The following is a 23,338-nucleotide window of genomic DNA, read 5'->3' as shown; positions in this document are numbered from 1 at the left end:
GGAGGGTTGGTGTTTTAACAAAACCCTATCCTCTAGAGATGTGTGTAACAGGAGGAGTAGATGGAGGGTTGGTTGGGTGTAGTGCAGAGCTGCTACACCAGAGATGTAGCAGAGCTGGCCGATGTTAGCAGAGCTGAGTGTGTTAGTGTGCTGCATATCTGCCAGCTCTCCTACATCTACATCTCCTACACACTCAGCTCACCTACATCGGACACTAAACGCTCATTTTATCGGTATAGCCGAGCTGAGTTTGTAGTATCGGACACTACTGTTTGTTTATTAAGCAGAGCTGGGATTGTAACGACTATCCTATTCACTACACAGCATGTACCCCACGCTGTGTAGTGATTAACCCCATCCCCCCACCCCCACCGGTGTCCGCTTACCTGCAGCTCTTTGCTCTTGGTCCACTTCGATCCATTGTCCTGGTTTCAGAGCGCCCTGCCCCCTCTCCCCGACTATTATTATAGAGAAGGTGGGGCTTAGGAGAGTGTGGGCGGGTACTGGGTGGGGAGACTTCCCGTCCACACTCTCTTAAGCCCCGCCCCTCTCCCGACTAGTAATATAGAGAAGGCGGGGCATAGGAGAGTGTGGGCGGTACTCGCCCACACTCTCCTATGTCCCGCCTTCTCTATAATAATAGTCAGGTAGAGGGGGGGCAGGGCGCTCTGAAACCAGGACCATGGACCGAAGTGGACCAAGAGCAAAGAGCTGCAGGTAAGCGGACACCGGGGGAAGGGGGTTAATCAGTTCACAGTGTGGGGTACATGCTGTGTAGTGAATAGGATAATCTCCCACACTGCACACTCAGCTGGCTATTTCTTAGTAGTACTAACACGTTCAGCTCAGCTATTCCTTTAGTAGTTCCGAGCCATAGGAATGCATTGACCAGCGTTGATTGGCCACTGTACGGGCATTCAGCCAATCAACGCTGGTCAATGCATCCCTATGGGAAAAAGTCAGCTCCCGCATATCGCAAGCTGCCAGGGTTCCCAACAAGATAGAGCCCCAAAGAGCTGGGTGAGTGACATTCCCCCTTAATTAAAGGTTATCCCTAACTAACCCTGCCTGTACATCTGTCCCTGTGTCACATTCACATAATTCACAGTCCCAAATTAGTCGAATGGTAAATCCACCATTCGTCTAAATTGGAGGTTATCTGTTTCCGGCCGCCAATTCCTTTTTCTGATTTTTTTTCACTGCCTACCTTGTTGTATTTCCTGTCCCACTTCCCCTGCGCAGTTATTGGTGCAAAAAACGTGCCACGGAAGGTGGGAGGGGAATCGAATTTTTAGTGAGTTTGCCACGTGGTGTTCGATTGGAATCGAACACCTCGAAAGGCCTGATATTCAATCAAATGTCAATTCGATCGAACGCCGTTCGCTCATCTCTAATAGGGATCTCAGCTAGTCTATAGTCTAAAAAGGTACTCAAAGCAGCAATCTGAACTTTAATTGTGCTTGGACTGAGCCCCTTATCCAACCTCCTCTGAAGGAACTCCAGGATCAAAGCTATAGACGCCGGTCCATCTGGAGCTCTAGTAGCTTGACAAAATTTCTGAAAGGTGTTCCAGGATCTTAAATAGATTCTATTGGTTATAGGCTTCCCGGAGGCCAACAGTATGGTAATAACTGGATCTGAAAATCCCCTAGATCTTAATAAACTCCTCATAATCTCCATGCTGTTAGCTGGAGTTGATGTAGAGAGGAACATTTCACTGGACCCTGCATTAGTAGGTCCTCTTTGAGAGGAAGCGGCAACCATTCCCCCTTGGATAACTGTAATAGGAGGGGAAACCAAGATCTTCTGGGCCACCTGAGAGCTATCAATATCACATTGGCCTTTTCTTCCCTGGTCTTTGTTAGAACCTTTGGCAGGAGTGAAAAGGGAGGAAAGACATACAGGAGGCTGGAGTTCCAGGTTTGGGAGAAGGCATCTACTGCATATGGACTGTCCCAATGGTCTATCGAAAAGAATTTTTGAATCTTGGTGTTAAAAATAGGTCCAACAAAGGCAGACCCCATCTGCCCACCAGTGGGTGACAGACTTCCGAGTCTAGGCTACCCTCTGATACCCTCAGTAACTCTCTGCTGAGGTAGTCCGCTACTAGGTTCTCTCTCCCACGGAGGTGAGTTGCCATGATAGATATCAGATTGCTTTCTGCCCATCTGAAGATCCCTGCCGAGACATTGGACAAGCCTGGGGACCTTGTCCTCCCCTGCTTGTTTAAGTAAGCTACTACTGTAGTATTGTCCGATAGGGTCCTGACATGCCTTCCCTTTAATTCTCCCTGAAAAGGCCTGAATCGACCGCTGTGAACGCTCTCATATTGGAAGAACTGTTCTTTAGCCTGGAGTCCCAAATCCCCTGGACGGCGGAGGAGGATGTATGGCCTCCCCCACTCCAGCAAACCTGTGTCGGTGGTAACTATAACCTGATGCGGATGCCGCCACGGGACACCTTGTTGTAGGTTTGTGGATATTTTCCACCAATTTAGGGAGTTCTTTATATGTACTGGAACCTTCACCTTCTTGCACAGAGAGGACTGTTGCCTGTTCCAAACGGACAGCAGAAATTTTTTGAAGCAGCCTTGAGGGGGCCTGTGCCCAACCTACTGCCAGACCGGTTTGGAAACCTAACAGCCCTGGCACAACAGATTTACCGTGGACCTGACAGTCTCCATCTAACTTTCCGTATACCATAAATTTATTTAAAGACTTTAAATTAATAATAGCCCTATAGGAACCATTGGGCTTTTTGATTAAGAAGATAGGAGAGTAAAAACCTTCCCCCTGCTCTTCTACCACAACCTGAACAATAATTTGTTTCTGGAGGAGAAGAAAAAAATCTCTCCCTCAAAGGCGGTTTTAAATTATATAATGGAGATGGACTAGAAACCTCAGCAGTCTAGGCTGGTCAGTATACCTTTCTACCATGGTCTCTGCTGGCTAGCTCAGCCATTGGTCCACTCAGCGAACTCCTCACACCCTGCTCTGAGGGGGAGGAAGATTTAATTAACAAAAAATCTATCCGGTGCTCTCTTCTTGTCCTGAAAGTTAAACCTTCTGTTGGAGCAAAAGGACCTACATCAGTTAGACTGCCTAAACTCCCTAGGGAACCCCTTCCTCCTATCAGAGGCTTACTCCAGGATATTGTCTAATCCTGAGCCAAATAAATGATCCCCTTTACACGGGATAGAACAAAGTCTATTCTTGGAGGCAGAGTCCCTATTCCAAGCTCTGAGCCAAAGCGAACAACGGGCCGAGTTGGCGAGGGCGGCAGTTCTGGCCAAGAACTTTATAATGTCCGTCCGAGCATCAGAGAGACATCTACAGCCTTTTTTAACAGAGGGATTGAATCAAAAGATTCTTCTCTCGAGGTACCCTCAGAGATGTGGTTATCCAGTCTGTCCAACCACCCCCTCAAGGACCTGGCCGTACAGGTAGCTGCCCCACTAGGCCTGAGAATAGCAGTAGCCGTATCCCTAGTCTTTTTAAGCAAGCTTTCAGCTTCCTTAACCATCGCATCTTTAAATGGACCAAGGTCCTCAAAGGGAAGAGCAGAAATTTTTAGACATTTTACTTTCTAAACCCTTCCATTCATACAAGATAAGATCTTTAATATTCTGATGAACCGGAAAGAGATGACTCTTCCTACGACCCAACCCCTGAATCATCTGATCCTGAATGCTGAGGGGTTCTTTAGCGTCATCTAGGCCCATTTTGGCTCTGACCGCTTTTACTAAGGGCTTGAAGATGTTGTCCTTGGTGGGAGTCGAACCCAGGACTGCAGTGCTTCAAGGCTGCAGTGCTAACCACTGAGACACTGTGCTGCCTTCTGTCTGCGAATCTTCAATAGAACAACATGGTTTCCCAGAATCATCCACAGAGGAATCAAAATCCACCACCTCTCCCTCACTATCCGACACTACCAGTGCAGGCGAGGCCTGAGGAGCATAGGAAGTGGATGAAAGGGCTGAGGGAGGCCCTGTGACCTGTGGTAGTCTCTGCTCAATGGCAGAGTGAATCTCATCCTTATCAATAGCCTTAATACTATTCAACAAGGATGGGGATTCCACCGCCACTAATTTTTCAATACATTTGAAACAAAGTGTTTTTTCTTATGAAGACCCGGTAAAGATTTTTTATTTTTGCAAATAGCGCATCTTTTGGAAGCCGACTTAGTGCTGGCCACTTCCTTAGCCTGAAAACACAATCCGATAAAAGAACTACTAACATAAGTTCTTTGAAGTGATTTAAGCAACAAATAGACTGGTAAAAAAAGAAGGAGGGACCCACTGGGCTAGGAACTTTAGTAGAATCCATCAGACCTCACACTGATCCTTAGGGAGTCACTGTAGATAACTGCATATGCGCAGCAACAAGGCAGCAGCAAACAAAGCATCAGACTGCAACTACAGCCTGGGATTTTGAATCTGGCGCCACCCGGTTAGGCCACGCCCCCTAATCACATACCTTTGAGCTGCAGCCGGACCACGCCCCTATGTCAGCCGGTGAAAGGACAGGAACAGTGTCTCCAGCTACTGCTTGAGGCTCCAGCAGGCAACAGCGAGGTCTGGGATGTCCTCAACGTGACGGGAACACAAACTAAATGGGACATCTTCAAAAATATACTAAATAAGACCACTAGAAAACACATACCCTATGGGAATAAGCGGGCTAGAAATCATAGAAAACCAATATGGCTAACTAAAACAGTACAGAATGCAATGAGGGATAAAAAGGAAGCATTTAAAGTACTAAAACAAGAAAGTAGCGACACAGCATTAAAAAACTATAAGGAGAAAAATAAATTGTGCAAAAAACAAATAAAGGAGGCGAAGATTGAGGCTGAGAGAAAAATTGCCAAGGAAAGTAAAAGTAATCCAAAATTATTCTTCAATTACATAAATAATAAGAGAATAAAAACTGACAATGTGGGCACTCTCAAAAATAATCTGGGTGTAATGGTGGAGGAGGATGAGGAAAAAGCACAAGTATTAAATGCCTTCTTCTCTACAGTGTTTACACAAGAAAATCCATTGGCCAACAACATGATTAGGGGGAATGTAAACTCTCAAATAAATGTCACCTGCTTAACCCAGGAAGAAGTGCAGCGCCGCCTGCAAAACACTAAAATAGAGAAATCGCCCGGTCCAGATGGTATACACCCCCGAGTTCTGAGGGAATTAAGCATGGTCATAGATAGACCCTTGTATCTAATATTTCAGGATTCAGTAATGACTGGGTCTGTTCCACAGGATTGGCGAATAGCAAATGTGGTGCCAATTTTCAAAAAGGGGTGTAAAAGGGAACCTGGAAACTATAGGCCAGTAAGTTTAACTTCTGTGGTGGGAAAGATATTTGAGGGCTTTCTAAGAGATGCTATCCTAGAGTATCTCAATGTAAATAATCTTATAACACCAAATCAGCATGGGTTTATGAGGAATCGGTCCTGTCAGACTAATCTGATCAGCTTCTATGAGGAGGTCAGTTCAAGACTGGACATGGGTAATGCAGTAGACGTGGTGTATCTGGACATGGGTAATGCAGTAGACGTGGTGTATCTGGACTTTTCAAAGGCTTTTGACACTGTTCCACATAAATGGTTGGTATGCAAAATGAGAATGTTGGGACTGGGGGAAAACATATGCATTTGGGTTAACAACTGGCTCACTGATAGGAAACAGAGGGTACTTGTTAATGGTAAATATTCAGACTGGGCCACAGTCGCCAGTGGGGTGCCACAAGGGTCAGTATTAGGTCCTCTCTTGTTTAATATCTTTATTAATGACCTGGTAGAGGGTTTACAAAGCAGGGTGTCTATATTACAGAGCAGGGTGTCTATATTTGCAGATGATACTAAACTTTGTAGGGTAATCAATAATGAGGAGGATAGTAGAATATTACAGGGGGATCTAAGGAAACTGGAAGCATGGGCAGAGACTTGGCAAATGAAGTTTAATGTTGACAAATGTAAAGTAATGCACTTTGGGCGACGTAATAAAATGTATGACTATGTACTAAATATGGGTAAAAAATATGCAAATCTACTCTCCTGGATGGAATTAGGAGAACAGAGTGCACTCTGTACACCACCCTATAGAGGGCAGTATCCTTAACATCATGAACGACTCAGTTATAAAGTCTTTTAATCATAATGTGGATTTAATTGCTAAATCAGTATTTCTGTCCCAAAAGGAACAGATTCCCAACTATGGACAGCGCTGTTTCGGCCTATTGGGCCATCCTCAGCATAGTGTAAAGATACTGATTTAGCAGAGTGAGAGACTATAGACCAGGGTATGAGGGCACTCGTCCACATTAGGGAGAGTGTTCGCCTACATAGGCAGTACGGAGACTTACAAGTCATTCCTGCTCCGCTAGGGATTATGGGTAAAAAATATGCAAATCTACTCTCCTGGATGGAATTAGGAGAACAGAGTGTTCTCTTAATTCCATCCAGGAGAGTAGATTTGCATATTTTTTACCCATAATCCCTAGCGGAGCAGGAATGACTTGTAAGTCTCCGTACTGCCTATGTAGGCGAACACTCTCCCTAATGTGGACGAGTGCCCCCATACCCTGCACTATGTACTAAATAGTAAATTACTGGGTAAGACTGTCAATGAAAAAGACTTAGGGATTTTGGTGGACAGCAAGCTTACCTTTAATGACCAGTGTCAGGCAGCTGCTGCCAAGGCAAATAAAATTATGGGATGCATCAAAAGAGGTCTAGATTCTCATGACAAGGACATAGTTATGCCTCTATACAAATCACTGGTATGGCCACACTTAGAATATTGTGCACAATTTTGGGCCCCGATATACAAGAAAGACGTGAGTGAACTTGAAAAAGTGCAAAGACGGGCAACCAAAATGATTAAGGGAATGGGTGGACTGGAGGACAACGATAGATTAACAAACTTGGGGTTATTCAGTTTAGAGAAAAGACGTATACAGGGAGATCTAATAACAATGTACAAATACAAGAAGGGACAATACAAAGAACTTTCTAAGGATCTTTTTACTCCTAGGCCAGTGACAGTGACAAGAGGACATCCTCTACGTCTGGAGGAGAGAAGGTTTCACCAGAAACATAGAAGGGGATTCTTCACAGTAAGAACAACGAGGCTCTGGAACTCTCTGCCCCAGGAAGTGGTGATGGCGGATTCACTGAACAAATTCAAAGTGGGCCTGGATGCCTTTCTTGGAGAGAAAAATATAATGGGTTATGGTCTCTAGATTTTAAGGACATGTTGATCCAGGGTTTTATACTGACTGCCAGATTTGGAGTCGGGAAGGAATTTTTTCCCCTGAAATAGGGCAATTGGCATGAGCCTCATGGGGTTTTTTGCCTTCCCCTGGATCAACACTGTAGGGGATTGTAGGATTATAGGTTGGACTTGATGGACTCATGTCTTTATCCAACCTCATCTACTATGTAACTATGTAACAGTAGCCACCTGAAGCCAGGAAAAGCCCGGTAGAATACCACTATCGGCGGGTTTACATCTATTTCACATCGGCTAGGCCGTTTCACCTTTCTACAGCCCGGAGAGCCGGATGCCTCGTACGGTCTCCCCGGCAGCACACCGCTACCCAGGGGCTTCCATGAACGCGTGCGGTAAGCTGATGGTGTCTTCATCCCGCAAGGGACAAGAAACGACTGAAGGTGGTTGTAGGAGGGATCTATTTAAATGGTGTCGTTTCCTGTCCCTGAGGGCGGGAATACCTCCAGCTTACTGCCGTTGTGGAAGTCGGGGAAAACATAAAATCAGAGATAGATGTCAGTGAATGAACCAAGTCCTGAGGCATGGCATTACTTTATGCTCTTCTCTGTTCCTCTTTCTCTACCTTGAAGCTGCCGCTCGAGGTTCTTGATCCCGTTGCTTACCTGGATACTATGCTGTACTTGGTATGACTTTTGTACCGTCCTGTTTCATCCTTGTTCTTTTATTTTTGTTGAAAATCAGAACTTTTAATTAAAAATAAATAAATAAAAGTAGACACTACAAAAATACCTCGTCACCCCAGGCCTGCCAGGAATAAAGGACGGTCCCAAACATGCAGGTGTAATTCCAATTCAAATATTTTATTCATATTGACAATGAGTTTAAGACAAAAGAACCCGAGGTGAGCTCTCTAAGATTTAAGATATGAATTGGGGGTAAAGCAATCAGGAAAGAAAAATGCTTTTTTTCTGTGTTCTTAGATGTGCAGTTGGAGATGACTTTTGGTTAATCATAGTTTTCATGTGTATATTAAAATGGCTTCTCCCTTGTGTGAGTTCTTTGATGTCTAACAAGAGCTGATTTAGAGATAAAACATTTCCTACATTCTGAACATGAAAATGGCTTCTCCCTTGTGTGAGTTCTTTGATGTCTAACAAGCTTTGATTTAGAGATAAAACATTTCCTACATTCTGAACATGAAAATGGCTTCTCCCCTGTGTGAGTTCTTTGATGTGTAACAAGATATGATTTAGCAGTAAAACATTTCCCACATTCTGAACATGAAACTAGATTCTCCCCTGTATGAGTTCTTTGATGTGTAACAAGATTTGATTTAGCAGTAAAACATTTCCCACATTCTGGGCATGAAAATGACGTCTCCCCTGTGTGAGTTCTTTGATGTTTAACAAGATCTGATTTAGCAGTAAAACATTTCCCACATTCTGGGCATGAAAATGGCTTCTCTCCTGTGTGAGTTCTGTGATGTTGAACAAGATTTGATTTCTTACTAAAACATTTCTCACATTCTGAACATGAAAATATCTTCTTCCCCGTGTGAGTTCTCTGATGTATAACACCCCTTCTTTGTATTTTATTTTGCTTAACAGACTGTGATGAATTAGAAGAGAGATCTTTCTTCTGAGGGGCTGAGGGTAAATCTGGAGTATTGGCATGTTCTTCAGATGGATCTTGTGTGATACCATGATCCTCTGCTTTATAATCTGTAGGTATTAGATGTTCCTCTGAGCTCCTGGTACAGTCATCTGATGAAAAGAAAACCAATGTTACTATTATTAAATAACATAACCTTATAAGTAAATTCCCCACTGAGCAAACAACAGTAACGTGGCCTATTTCATTAGTATTTTCTGTGCTGAGACTGATGTCAGTGACAGTCTCAATGGCAGATACCACCGCTGCTCTAGGTCACTGTAGAGGTACAGGTAGTGGATGAAATAAGCGGGCCCACCCAGTCACAGCACTAAGGAAAAGGGGTGGTGGCACTTACACTGATGAGCAGAAGGGTAACAATGCTTAGAATGTATGACTTTCAACCTCCATAGCTCACCGTCCACTACAGCTCGGAATGTGAGACTACCATCATCTTATAGACAATCATCTTGGCCATCTCATACATAAATTAGACTTGCAACTATTTAGCATATGATTAATTATGCAGATTCTTGTCATGTAACTTCATTGTTACCATTTTACTTCTAAAAATCGAAATTTTAATTATTTTGTAAATCCACCTTTGACTTCAACACTGTCTGAATCCTTATGGACATGCTCTGGATCACATTCAAGTTTGTCTCGACTGAAATTAGATCCCAGATCTCTTCTACATGTTCCCAGTGTTGGTGCATACTGTGTACACTTGGGTACAACTACAGCTTTTTTCTTCAACTCTTCCCACAAGTGTTTGATTGGTTTAAAGTTTTGGGGCTGGTTTGTGCCAATTCAGAGCCTCTGCTTTACTGTCATTGAGCCATTTCTTCTAATCTCGATAGTCAATGTTCTGCTGGAGCAATATATATTGTCCTTCTCATATCCATGGTACTCTATTGTACAAGGTAACTCGTATTGTAGGATACTCACATATAGCTCAGCAGTGAGATCACCATCAATCCTGGTAAAGTATACAATCCCTTTGTCTGTGACCCATCAGAGTTCAGTCTATTAACTTTCATCTCATCACTGTAAATCACCTATTTCCAATCTCCTACTGTCCACTTTTTGTACTTTTTTTGCAAACTTGAGCTAACGCTTTTTATGGCCATATTGAGTTTGAAGCTTCCTCATCTTTCAGGTAACCATTCCAGACTTGTGTAATGCACATCTGTGATCTCACTATTACAAAGCATACGAGCCACCTGCACTGCCATGTTTGTCACTCCACAACTGATAGATCTTGTGGTGAGCCGACTTACTGACTCTGATATTTTGCCTGCACATTCACCTCTTGTCTTTGGAATGAATGGACGGACTTTATTTCGTATTCTTCCCACTGTCATGACACTTAAATGATGTAGTTTGGCAACTTTCTTGGCCCAGAGACCGCTATCGATGAGCTGGATGATGTTTTTTCTCTTTTCATGGAAAATCTTTTTCACGGCTGATACTTGATTTGAACCAGTGACCTTTCACTTGGGAATAAAACTAATAAGTCTCTGAGCTATTAGGGAATGTGAGAACAGGTTGTACTTTGTAGTATACAAGAGGAGCAAAACAGTAACAAAGCAGTTACATGAGAAGAATCTGCATAACTAATCATATGCTAAATAGCCAAGATTGTCTATAAAATGATGGGAGTCTCACGTTCCGAGCTGTAGCAAATGGTGAGATGTGGAGCCTGAGTGAGCTGAATATATCAGGTCACAGTTCTGGGTATATCCCTTGTTTATTCAGTGTTTTTGGTTTAGTTCGGTGATTTTAGAAATCTATATTACAAGTTACATGTTAGGCCTTTTTGGGGCTACTTTTCTGATTAATAATGGTGCACAGCAGGTTACTATACTTTGGTACATATTGCTGCTTGGTTACACTGGTACAAGTTATCGGCTTCCTTTTTCCTTAGAGCGGTGACCGGGCCGCTGACAGCACCAGCACTGTTCTGATGGCGGCCCTGCCTGTCCCTGGTAGATCACCTTGCTCACGTTACATAAAGGACATTCATCACAATCTCATTACAATTTCTGCACCTAGAGTAGTTTATCTTATCCCAACAGAACCCACATTTAGGACCGAACATCAAGGCCCTTATTTTGTACTGCTAAGTCCAGGCCTCTGACTACATTACTAGTTGTCCTGTCCTGATATAGATCGTCTTATCTGGACGTCTCTTCTAAGATTCCAAAGTGAAATAAGTCTCAGAGCCCAAACCACAGGAACACAATCCCTGGCTGCTTAAATATGGCCACTTATGTGGAATAATACTGTAGGATGCCATAAATCTTACTGTATTACACCCCATACACACAATACAATCCAAACCACATCTGCTGGATTTCCCAGCCTGAACTCACCGCGGATCTGCTGTCCCATACAGTATGTAGTAGGGTCTGTGGAGTCACAAGGAAGCAGGGACTCCTAGCGTCATAGATCACTAAGATACGGGGAGTCCTGGTGTGTGGACAGAGTTCAGGCTGGGAAATGTGACTGATGTACTGACCAGATTTTCTAGTCCGGATTCCATAGTGTGATTGGGGTCTAAGGTGAGGGTTACACAGTGACATTTGTAGAAGCTGCTTCAGGAATTCAGAAGAAGAATTTCCACTTTACCAAATCAGCCCCTGAATCTCCATCAGATTCCTTACTGGCCAGGCGGGATTTTCCACCTCCCATTTATTTCCATAGAGCTCTGAGGTGGAATCTGCCTGAAGATCGAGCAGGAGGATTATTTTTCCGCTACCTGAAATAATCTGCTATATAATTCTGGTAAATTCTTTCCCTTCACAAGGACTGACAGCCGGTGAGGAAGAAATTTGCCTCGTTCACATTGATGTCAGGTCCATATTCCTGCTGTACGTTCTATTCTATAATTCTGTCCTAGGTTCAAATCCTGCCAAGGACAACATCTGCAAGGAGTTTGTATGTTCTCCCCGTGTTTGCGTGGGTTTCCTCCGGGTACTCCGGTTTCCTCCCACACACCAAAGACATACTGATAGGGAAATGTAGACAAGTCCATATTCCTGCTGTCCGTTCTATTCTATACTACATTTATTACCCCCTATAGCGGAATCACATTTATATTCATGTATTATTAGTATTTTACCTGAATCGGGGAACAACAAATAGTCTAAACAATGTCTGACTAGAATCAGTGACCCTTCTGTGCTTTATATAGTGGTGACTCCTCACCTGGGCGGTTCCCTGTAGGAATGTCCTCCTCACACTCCTCATCACCACTCACATAGGGCTCTTCCTTTATTCTCATAGATATAGCATTAACGTCGCTCAGATCTTTATCCTGATGGAAAATCTGTAATATAAATATTGTAAAGGTCACCGGACAAATGGAGAAGTCATGGAGAAATGTTCTAAAAGTTTATCATCGTAACGCCCAAACACGACCTGACAGGAGGAGTTATCTGAGCCAAAGAGCAGCAAATCTGAAGCTGGACATAGATATTAGATGACGGCTCACTGACAACTGCTAGAACCTCATACACATATACAGTATACTCAGCATGCCTAGATGTGCTTCAGGATATTTCAGTGGAGGAGATCAGATTCTATCAGATACATTCAGTGTTATTTGTCTCATAGAGAGAAATTTGTTCAGTAGTCTCTTTGGTTCCTCATCCCAACCAGCAGTCTCCATAGCCAGAAGATTGTGTGAAGATCCAGACAACATGTAATGTCTATGGTCAGCTTTATCCTCCATCTCCACCTCTCATTACACAAGTATAAAACATCTAATACTGCTGGAGAACCCAAGACTGACCACAAGGACTTCACAGCCCGTCTACACATCATAGGGAATATCTCCATCTACCTGATCATCCTGTGGAAGAAGAGGACTGGGACATCTCTCCGGGGTTGTCCTCTTACTGGATCTACCTGTAGGAAACACAGACAGGGACTGAATTCATTCTGTACATACAAATAATGGAAGTCCATGTGTATATAGTCATGTCTATTACCTGCTGATGTGAGGGGCTGGTGGTCCTCCATCATCACCTCCTTGTACAGATCCTTGTGTCCTTCTAAATACTCCCACTCCTCCATGGAGAAATAGACAGCGACATCCTGACTAGAGATGAGCGAACAGTGTTCTATCGAACTCATGTTCGATCGGATATTAGGCTGTTCGGCATGTTCGAATCGAATCGAACACCGCGTGGTAAAGTGCGCCATTACTCGATTCCCCTCCCACCTTCCCTGGCGCCTTTTTTGCTCCAATAACAGCGCTGGGTAGGTGGGACAGGAACTACGACACCGGTGACGTTGAAAAAAGTAGGCAAAACCCATTGGCTGCCGAAAACATGTGACCTCTAATTTAAAAGAACAGCGACGCCCAGCTTCGCGTCATTCTGAGCTTGCAATTCACCGAGGACGGAGGTTTCCGTCCAGCTAGCTAGGGCTTAGATTCTGGGTAGGCAGGGACAGGCTAGGATAGGAAGGAGAAGACAACCAACAGCTCTTATAAGAGCTAAATTCCAGGGAGAAGCTTGTCAGTGTAACGTGGCACTGACGGGCTCAATCGCCGCAACCCAGCTTTCCCAGGATCCTGAATGGAATACACTGTCAGTGTATTCCCGTATACCCGATATATACCCCGATACCCGTTCCAACGGTGTGCCCCCCCACCTTCACCCCAGAAATACCCTGCAAGTCCCCTAGCAATAGAATTGGGGCTATATACACCCACAATTTTTACTACTGGTATACAGTGCCATTGTCTGACTGGGAATTCAAAGAATATATTGGGGTTATAAATACCCTCATTTCTTGCTACTGCCATATAGTGCCAGTTTCTGACTGGTAATTCAAAGAATATATTGGGGTTACGTGCACCCACAATTTTTACTACTGGTATACAGTGCCATTGTCTGACTGGGAATTCAAAGAGTATATTGGGAATACAAATACCCTCATTTCTTGCTACTGCCATATAGTGCCAGTTTCTGACTGGGAATTCAAAGAATATATTGGGGTTACGTGCACCCACAATTTTTACTACTGGTATACAGTGCCATTGTCTGACTGGGAATTCAAAGAATATATTGGGGTTATAAATACCCTCATTTCTTGCTACTGCCATATAGTGCCAGTTTCTGACTGGTAATTCAAAGAATATATTGGGGTTACGTGCACCCACAATTTTTACTACTGGTATACAGTGCCATTGTCTGACTGGGAATTCAAAGAGTATATTGGGAATACAAATACCCTCATTTCTTGCTACTGCCATATAGTGCCAGTTTCTGACTGGGAATTCAAAGAATATATTGGGGTTACGTGCACCCACAATTTTTACTACTGGTATACAGTGCCATTGTCTGACTGGGAATTCAAAGAATATATTGGGAATACAAATACCCTCATTTCTTGCTAATGCCATATAGTGCCAGTTTCTGACTGGTAATTCAAAGAATATATTGGGGTTACGTGCACCCACAATTTTTACTACTGGTATACAGTGCCATTGTCTGACTGGGAATTCAAAGAGTATATTGGGAATACAAATACCCTCATTTCTTGCTACTGCCATATAGTGCCAGTTTCTGACTGGGAATTCAAAGAATATATTGGGGTTACGTGCACCCACAATTTTTACTACTGGTATACAGTGCCAATTTCTAACTAGGAATTCAAAATGCGCAAGGCTCCCGGAAAGGGACGTGGACGAGGCCGTGGGCGAGGTCGGGGGAATGGTTCTGGGGAGCAAGGTAGCAGTGAAGCCACAGGGCGTCCCGTGCCTACTCCTGTGGGGCAGCAAGCATTGCGCCACTCCACAGTGCCAGGGTTGCTTGCCACATTAACTAAACTGCAGGGTACAAACCTTAGTAGGCCCGGAAACCAGGAACAGGTCTTGCAATGGCTGTCAGAGAACGCTTACAGCACATTGTCCAGCAGCCAGTCAGACTCTGCCTCCTCTCCTCCTATTACCCAACAGTCTTGTCTTCCTTCCTCCCAAAATTCCGAAGCTTTACAGAACAATAACCCAAACTGTCCCTGCTCCCCAGAGCTGTTCTCCGCTCCTTTCATTGTCCCTCAACCTGCCTCTCCACGTCACGATTCCACGAACCTAACAGAGGAGCATCTGTGTCCAGATGCTCAAACACTAGAGTCTCCTCCATCTCCGTTCGATTTGGTGGTGGATGACCAGCAACCCACCCTCATCGACGATGATGTGACGCAGTTGCCGTCAGGGCATCCAGTTGACCGGCGCATTGTGCGGGAGGAGGAGATGAGACAGGAGTTGGAAGAGGAAGTGGTGGATGATGAGGACACTGACCCGACCTGGACAGGGGGGATGTCAAGCGGGGAAAGTAGTGTGGATGTTGAGGCAGGTGCAGCACCAAAAAGGGTAGCTAGAGGCAGAGGCAGAGGTCAGCAGCTTAGGCGAAGCCAGGCCACACCGGAATCTCCCAAGATGTTCCAGTTCGTACCCAGCCCCGAAAAACTCCCACCTCGAGGGCACGTTTCTCGAAGGTGTGGAGTTTTTTCAAGGAATGCGCCGAGGACAGATATAGTGTTGTCTGCACAATTTGCCTCTCGAAATTGATTAGGGGCTCTGAGAAGAGCAACCTGTCCACCACTTCAATGCGCCGTCATTTGGAATCCAAGCACTGGAATCAGTGGCAGGCAGCAACGGCAGGACAAAGGCCGCCTGCCGTTCACGCCACTGCCACTGCCTCTGCCTCTGCCACTGCCACTGCTGACTGTGCTGGCGATGCACTCCAGAGGACGAGCCAGGACACCACTTCATCTGCCTCCGCCACTTTGTTGACTTCTACCTCATCCTCCCCTGGTCCTGTCTTATCTCCTTCTCCTGCACCATCAAAGGCACCATCAGGCGTTTCTTTACCACAACCCACCATCTCTCAGACATTGGAGCGGCGGCAGAAATACACTGCTAACCACCCACACGCGCAAGCCTTGAACGCCAACATCGCTAAACTGCTGGCCCAGGAGATGTTGGCGTTCCGGCTTGTTGAAACTCCCGCCTTCCTGGACCTGATGGCAACTGCGGCACCTCGCTATGCCGTCCCTAGCCGTCACTACTTCTCCCGGTGTGCCGTCCCCGCCTTGCACCAGCACGTGTCACTCAACATCAGGCGGGCCCTTAGTTCCGCGCTTTGCACAAAGGTCCACTTGACCACCGACGCGTGGACAAGTGCATGCGGACAGGGACGCTACATTTCACTGACGGCACACTGGGTGAATGTAGTTGAGGCTGGGACTGCTTCCCAAACTGGCCCGGTGTACCTCGTCTCCCCGCCTAACATTTCTGGCAGGGACACGAGAAGAACACCCCCCTCCTCCTCCTCCTCTACCGCCTCCTCCTCCGCCACCGCCTCCTCCTCCGCCACCGCCTCCTCCTCCGCTGTTAGATTGACCCCAGCTACGAGTTGGAAACGTTGCAGCACTGGCGTTGGTAGACGTCAGCAGGCTGTGCTGAAGCTGATCAGCTTGGGGGACAGACAGCACACTGCCTCCGAGGTGAGGGATGCCCTCCTCGATGAGACGGCAATATGGTTTGAGCCGCTGCACCTGGGCCCAGGCATGGTCGTTTGTGATAACGGCCGGAACCTGGTAGCAGCTCTGGAGCTTGCCGGACTCCAACATGTTCCATGCCTGGCCCACGTCTTCAACCTAGTGGTGCAACGTTTCCTAAAGAGCTACCCCAATGTTCCAGAGCTACTGGTGAAAGTGCGGCGCATGTGCGCCCACTTTCGCAAGTCGACAGTAGCCGCTGCTAGCTTAAAATCTCTCCAGCAACGCCTGCATGTGCCACAACACCGGCTTTTGTGCGACGTCCCCACACGCTGGAACTCAACGTTTCAGATGTTGAATAGAGTGGTTGAGCAGCAGAGACCTTTGATGGAATACCAGCTACAAAACCCTAGGGTGCCACAAAGTCAGCTGCCTCAGTTTCACATCCATGAGTGGCCATGGATGAGAGACCTTTGTGACATCCTACGGGTCTTTGAGGAGTCCACAAGGAGGGTGAGCTCTGAGGATGCGATGGTGAGCCTTACAATCCCGCTCTTGTGTGTTCTGAGAGAATCCCTGATTGACATCAGGGATAACTCAGATCACACAGAGGAGTCAGGGATAGCATCCGATCCGTCACAGCTGGAGAGTAGGTCCACACATCTGTCCGCTTCACTGCGTTTAATGGAGGAGGAGGAGGAGGAGGAGGAAGAAGAGTTGTCCGATGATGTGATGGTGATACAGGAGGCTTCCGGGCAACTTCGAATCGTCCCATTGTTGCAGCGCGGATGGGTAGACATGGAGGATGAGGAGGAAATGGAGATTGAACTTTCCGGTGGGGCCAGAGGAGTCATGCCAACTAACACTGTGGCAGACATGGCTGAGTTCATGTTGGGGTGCTTTACAACCGACAAGCGTATTGTCAAAATCATGGAGGACAACCAGTACTGGATCTTTGCTATCCTTGACCCCCGGTATAAAAACAACATCTCGTCTTTTATTCCGGTAGAGGGGAGGGCCAATCGCATCAATGCTTGCCACAGGCAATTGGTGCAGAATATGATGGAGATGTTTCCAGCATGTGACGTTGGCGGCAGGGAGGGCAGTTCCTCCAGTAGGCAACCAAGTTCTCACCGGTCCACACAAACGAGGGGCACACTGTCTAAGGTCTGGGACACCTTGATGGCACCCCCTCGCCAAAGTGCCGCCACGGAGGGTCCTAGTGTCACCAGGCGTGAGAAGTATAGGCGCATGTTGCGGGAATACCTTTCCGACCACAGCCCTGTCCTCTCCGACCCCTCTGCGCCCTACACGTATTGGGTGTCGAAGTTGGACCTGTGGCTTGAACTTGCCCTATATGCCTTGGAGGTGCTGTCCTGTCCTGCCGCCAGCGTCCTATCTGAGAGGGTGTTCAGTGCAGCCGGTGGCATCATCACTGACAAGCGCACCCGTCTGTCAGCTGAGAGTGCCGACCGGCTCACTTTGATAAAAATGAACCACCACTGGGTAGAGCCGTCATTTTTGTGCCCACCTGTGTAAAGCACCCCAACATGAAACTCCATGTCTGTACTCAACCTCTCCAATTCCTCCGCATCCTCATACTCATCCACCATAAGCGTTGCACAATTCTGCTAATACTAGGCTCCCTCCACCCTGATTTCCCCCAACTCTGCTGGTTAGAGGCTCCCTCCACCCTGATTTCCACCAACTCTGCTGGTTAGAGGCTCCCTCCACCATGAATTTGCCCAAACTGGGCTGTTTAGAGGCTCCCTCCACCATGAATTGGTCCAAACTGGGGTTTTTAGAGGCTCCCTCCACCATGAATTGGTCCAAACTGGGCTGGTTAGAGGCTCCCTCCACCATGAATTTCCCAAAACTTGGCTGTTTAGAGGCTCCCTCCACCATTAATTGGTCCAAACTGGGCTGGTTAGAGGCTCCCTCCACCATGAATTTGCCCAAACTGGGGTGGTTAGAGGCTCCCTCCACCATTAATTGGTCCAAACTGGGCTGGTTAGAGGCTCCCTCCACAATTAATTGGTCCAAACTGGGCTAATTAGAGGCTCCCTCCACCATGAATTGGTCCAAACTGGGCTGGTTAGAGGCTCCCTCCACCATGAATTGGTCCAAACTGGGGTGGTTAGAGGCTCCCTCCACCATTAATTGGTCCAAACTGGGCAGGTTAGAGGCTCCCTCCACCATTAATTGGTCGAAACTGGGGTGGTTAGAGGCTCCCTCCACCATTAATTGGTCCAAACTGGGCTGGTTAGAGGCTCCCTCCACAATTAATTGGTCCAAACTGGGCTAATTAGAGGCTCCCTCCACCATGAATTGGTCCAAACTGGGTTTTTTAGAGGCTCCCTCCACCATGAATTTGCCCAAACTGGGCTGGTTAGAGGCTCCCTCCACCATGAATTGGTCCAAACTGGGGTTTTTAGAGGCTCCCTCCACCATGAATTGGTCCAAACTTGGCTGTTTAGAGGCTCCCTCCACCATGAATTGGTCCAAACTGGGGTGGTTAGAGGCTCCCTCCACCATTAATTGGTCCAAACTGGGCTGGTTAGAGGCTCCCTCCACCATGAATTTCCCAAAACTTGGCTGTTTAGAGGCTCCCTCCACCATTAATTGGTCCAAACTGGGCTGGTTAGAGGCTCCCTCCACCATGAATTTGCCCAAACTGGGCTGTTTAGAGGCTCCCTCCACCATGAATTTGCCCAAACTGGGCTGTTTAGAGGCTCCCTCCACCATGAATTGGTCCAAACTGGGCTGGTTAGAGGCTCCCTCCACCATGAATTTCCCAAAACTTGGCTGTTTAGAGGCTCCCTCCACCATTAATTGGTCCAAACTGGGCTGGTTAGAGGCTCCCTCCACCATGAATTTGCCCAAACTGGGGTGGTTAGAGGCTCCCTCCACCATTAATTGGTCCAAACTGGGGTGGTTAGAGGCTCCCTCCACCATTAATTGGTCCAAACTGGGCTGGTTAGAGGCTCCCTCCACAATTAATTGGTCCAAACTGGGCTAATTAGAGGCTCCCTCCACCATGAATTGGTCCAAACTGGGTTTTTTAGAGGCTCCCTCCACCATGAATTTGCCCAAACTGGGCTGTTTAGAGGCTCCCTCCACCATGAATTGGTCCAAACTGGGCTGGTTAGAGGCTCCCTCCACCATGAATTGGTCCAAACTGGGCTGGTTAGAGGCTCCCTCCACCATGAATTGGTCCAAACTGGGCTGGTTAGAGGCTCCCTCCACCATGAATTGGTCCAAACTGGGCTGGTTAGAGGCTCCCTCCACCATGAATTTGCCCAAACTGGGCTGTTTAGAGGCTCCCTCCACCATGAATTTGCCCAAACTGGGCTGGTTAGAGGCTCCCTCCACCATGAATTGGTCCAAACGGGTTTTTAGAGGCTCCCTTCACCATGAATTGGTCCAAACTTGGCTGTTTAGAGGCTCCCTCCACCATGAATTGGTCCAAACTGGGGTGGTTAGAGGCTCCCTCCACCATGAATTTGCCCAAACTGGGCTGTTTAGAGGCTCCCTCCACCATGAATTGGTCCAAACTGGGTTTTTTAGAGGCTCCCTCCACCATGAATTGGTCCAAACTGGGCTGGTTAGAGGCTCCCTCCACCATGAATTGGTCCAAACTGGGGTTTTTAGAGGCTCCCTCCACCATGAATTGGTCCAAACTTGGCTGTTTAGAGGCTCCCTCCACCATGAATTGGTCCAAACTGGGGTGGTTAGAGGCTCCCTCCACCATTAATTGGTCCAAACTGGGCTGGTTAGAGGCTCCCTCCACCATGAATTTCCCAAAACTTGGCTGTTTAGAGGCTCCCTCCACCATTAATTGGTCCAAACTGGGCTGGTTAGAGGCTCCCTCCACCATGAATTTGCCCAAACTGGGCTGTTTAGAGGCTCCCTCCACCATGAATTTGCCCAAACTGGGCTGTTTAGAGGCTCCCTCCACCATGAATTGGTCCAAACTGGGCTGGTTAGAGGCTCCCTCCACCATGAATTTCCCAAAACTTGGCTGTTTAGAGGCTCCCTCCACCATTAATTGGTCCAAACTGGGCTGGTTAGAGGCTCCCTCCACCATGAATTTGCCCAAACTGGGGTGGTTAGAGGCTCCCTCCACCATTAATTGGTCCAAACTGGGGTGGTTAGAGGCTCCCTCCACCATTAATTGGTCCAAACTGGGCTGGTTAGAGGCTCCCTCCACAATTAATTGGTCCAAACTGGGCTAATTAGAGGCTCCCTCCACCATGAATTGGTCCAAACTGGGTTTTTTAGAGGCTCCCTCCACCATGAATTTGCCCAAACTGGGCTGTTTAGAGGCTCCCTCCACCATGAATTGGTCCAAACTGGGCTGGTTAGAGGCTCCCTCCACCATGAATTGGTCCAAACTGGGCTGGTTAGAGGCTCCCTCCACCATGAATTGGTCCAAACTGGGCTGGTTAGAGGCTCCCTCCACCATGAATTGGTCCAAACTGGGCTGGTTAGAGGCTCCCTCCACCATGAATTTGCCCAAACTGGGCTGTTTAGAGGCTCCCTCCACCATGAATTTGCCCAAACTGGGCTGGTTAGAGGCTCCCTCCACCATGAATTGGTCCAAACGGGTTTTTAGAGGCTCCCTTCACCATGAATTGGTCCAAACTTGGCTGTTTAGAGGCTCCCTCCACCATGAATTGGTCCAAACTGGGGTGGTTAGAGGCTCCCTCCACCATGAATTTGCCCAAACTGGGCTGTTTAGAGGCTCCCTCCACCATGAATTGGTCCAAACTGGGTTTTTTAGAGGCTCCCTCCACCATGAATTGGTCCAAACTGGGCTGGTTAGAGGCTCCCTCCACCATGAATTGGTCCAAACTGGGGTGGTTAGAGGCTCCCTCCACCATTAATTGGTCCAAACTGGGGTGGTTAGAGGCTCCCTCCACCATTAATTGGTCCAAACTGGGCTGGTTAGAGGCTCCCTCCACAATTAATTGGTCCAAACTGGGCTAATTAGAGGCTCCCTCCACCATGAATTGGTCCAAACTGGGTTTTTTAGAGGCTCCCTCCACCATGAATTTGCCCAAACTGGGCTGTTTAGAGGCTCCCTCCACCATGAATTGGTCCAAACTGGGCTGGTTAGAGGCTCCCTCCACCATGAATTGGTCCAAACTGGGCTGGTTAGAGGCTCCCTCCACCATGAATTGGTCCAAACTGGGCTGGTTAGAGGCTCCCTCCACCATGAATTGGTCCAAACTGGGCTGGTTAGAGGCTCCCTCCACCATGAATTTGCCCAAACTGGGCTGTTTAGAGGCTCCCTCCACCATGAATTTGCCCAAACTGGGCTGGTTAGAGGCTCCCTCCACCATGAATTTGCCCACACTGGGCTGGTTAGAGGCTCCCTCCACCATGAATTTCCCAAAACTTGGCTGTTTAGAGGCTCCCTCCACCATGAATTGGTCCAAATTGGGCTGGTTAGAGGCTCCCTCCACCATGAATTGGTCCAAACTTGGCTGTTTAGAGGCTCCCTCCACCATTAATTGGTCCAAACTGGGCTGGTTAGAGGCTCCCTCCACCATGAATTTCCCAAAACTTGGCTGTTTAGAGGCTCCCTCCACCATTAATTGGTCCAAACTGGGCTGGTTAGAGGCTCCCTCCACCATGAATTTGCCCAAACTGGGCTGTTTAGAGGCTCCCTCCACCATGAATTTGCCCAAACTGGGCTGGTTAGAGGCTCCCTCCACCATGAATTGGTCCAAACTGGGCTGGTTAGAGGCTCCCTCCACCATGAATTTGCCCAAACTGGGCTGTTTAGAGGCTCCCTCCACCATGAATTTGCCCAAACTGGGCTGGTTAGAGGCTCCCTCCACCATGAATTGGTCCAAACGGGTTTTTAGAGGCTCCCTTCACCATGAATTGGTCCAAACTTGGCTGTTTAGAGGCTCCCTCCACCATGAATTGGTCCAAACTGGGGTGGTTAGAGGCTCCCTCCACCATGAATTTGCCCAAACTGGGCTGTTTAGAGGCTCCCTCCACCATGAATTGGTCCAAACTGGGTTTTTTAGAGGCTCCCTCCACCATGAATTGGTCCAAACTGGGCTGGTTAGAGGCTCCCTCCACCATGAATTGGTCCAAACTGGGGTGGTTAGAGGCTCCCTCCACCATTAATTGGTCCAAACTGGGCTGGTTAGAGGCTCCCTCCACCATTAATTGGTCCAAACTGGGCTGGTTAGAGGCTCCCTCCACCATGAATTTGCCCAAACTGGGCTGGTTAGAGGCTCCCTCCACCATGAATTGGTCCAAACTGGGGTTTTTAGAGGCTCCCTCCACCATGAATTGGTCCAAACTGGGGTTTTTAGAGTCTCCCTCCACCATGAATTGGTCCAAACTGGGGTTTTTAGAGTCTCCCTCCACCATGAATTGGTCCAAACTGGGGTTTTTAGAGGCTCCCTCCACCATGAATTTGCCCAAACTCTGCTGGTTAGAGGCTCAATCCACCCTGATTTTCAAAACAAATGTTGGTGCCAACCTCAACTTACTACAAGGGCCAAATTCACTGCTGGTGACAAGCTCTCCTCACTGCAAGTGCCAAATACACATGTTTCAAGGTGTTTTCCTACTGTCAGAGAGGTGGTATTGAGTGTGTAAAGTGTGTAGTTGTTAGGCTGTGATGTTGGGGTAATAGAGGGTCTTTGGTGTGTTAGATGCCCCCAGACATGCTTCCCCTGCTGTCCCAGTGTCATTCCAGAGGTGTTGGCATCATTTCCTGGGGTGTCATAGTGGACTTGGTGACCCTCCAGACACGGATTTGGGTTTCCCCCTTAACGAGTATCTGTTCCCCATAGACTATAATGGGGTTCGAAACCCGTTCGAACACACGAACATTGAGCGGCTGTTCGAATCGAATTTCGAACCTCGAACATTTTAGTGTTCGCTCATCTCTAATCCTGACACCTTATAGGA

The 23,338-nt window shown here is 47.2% G+C and overlaps 2 protein-coding genes and 1 pseudogene across 2 annotated transcripts in view; 1 reads left to right on the top strand and 2 right to left on the bottom strand.

The window, feature by feature from the left end:
• Positions 1-10,119, bottom strand: part of LOC142187872 (uncharacterized) — a 46,090-nt gene extending 35,971 nt beyond the window's left edge. The window contains exons 1-2 of the mRNA XM_075261683.1: positions 10,086-10,119; positions 8,844-8,997 (exon numbers count right to left, since the gene is read on the bottom strand). Coding sequence (XP_075117784.1) covers positions 8,844-8,997; positions 10,086-10,119 — 188 coding nt within the window. The remainder of the gene's footprint in view (positions 1-8,843; positions 8,998-10,085) is intronic.
• LOC142190250 (uncharacterized) overlaps positions 1-12,212 on the bottom strand; it is a 185,421-nt gene extending 173,209 nt beyond the window's left edge. The window contains exon 1 of the mRNA XM_075262283.1: positions 12,095-12,212. Coding sequence (XP_075118384.1) covers positions 12,095-12,170 — 76 coding nt within the window. The 5' untranslated portion in view covers positions 12,171-12,212. The remainder of the gene's footprint in view (positions 1-12,094) is intronic.
• LOC142189633 (uncharacterized) overlaps positions 1-23,338 on the top strand; it is a 637,493-nt pseudogene that overhangs the window by 276,602 nt on the left and 337,553 nt on the right.

Source organism: Leptodactylus fuscus, chromosome 1 (genome assembly GCF_031893055.1).
Source record: "Leptodactylus fuscus isolate aLepFus1 chromosome 1, aLepFus1.hap2, whole genome shotgun sequence".
Classification (NCBI taxonomy): Eukaryota; Metazoa; Chordata; class Amphibia; order Anura; family Leptodactylidae; genus Leptodactylus; species Leptodactylus fuscus.
This window is presented reverse-complemented; position numbering and strand designations above follow the sequence as displayed.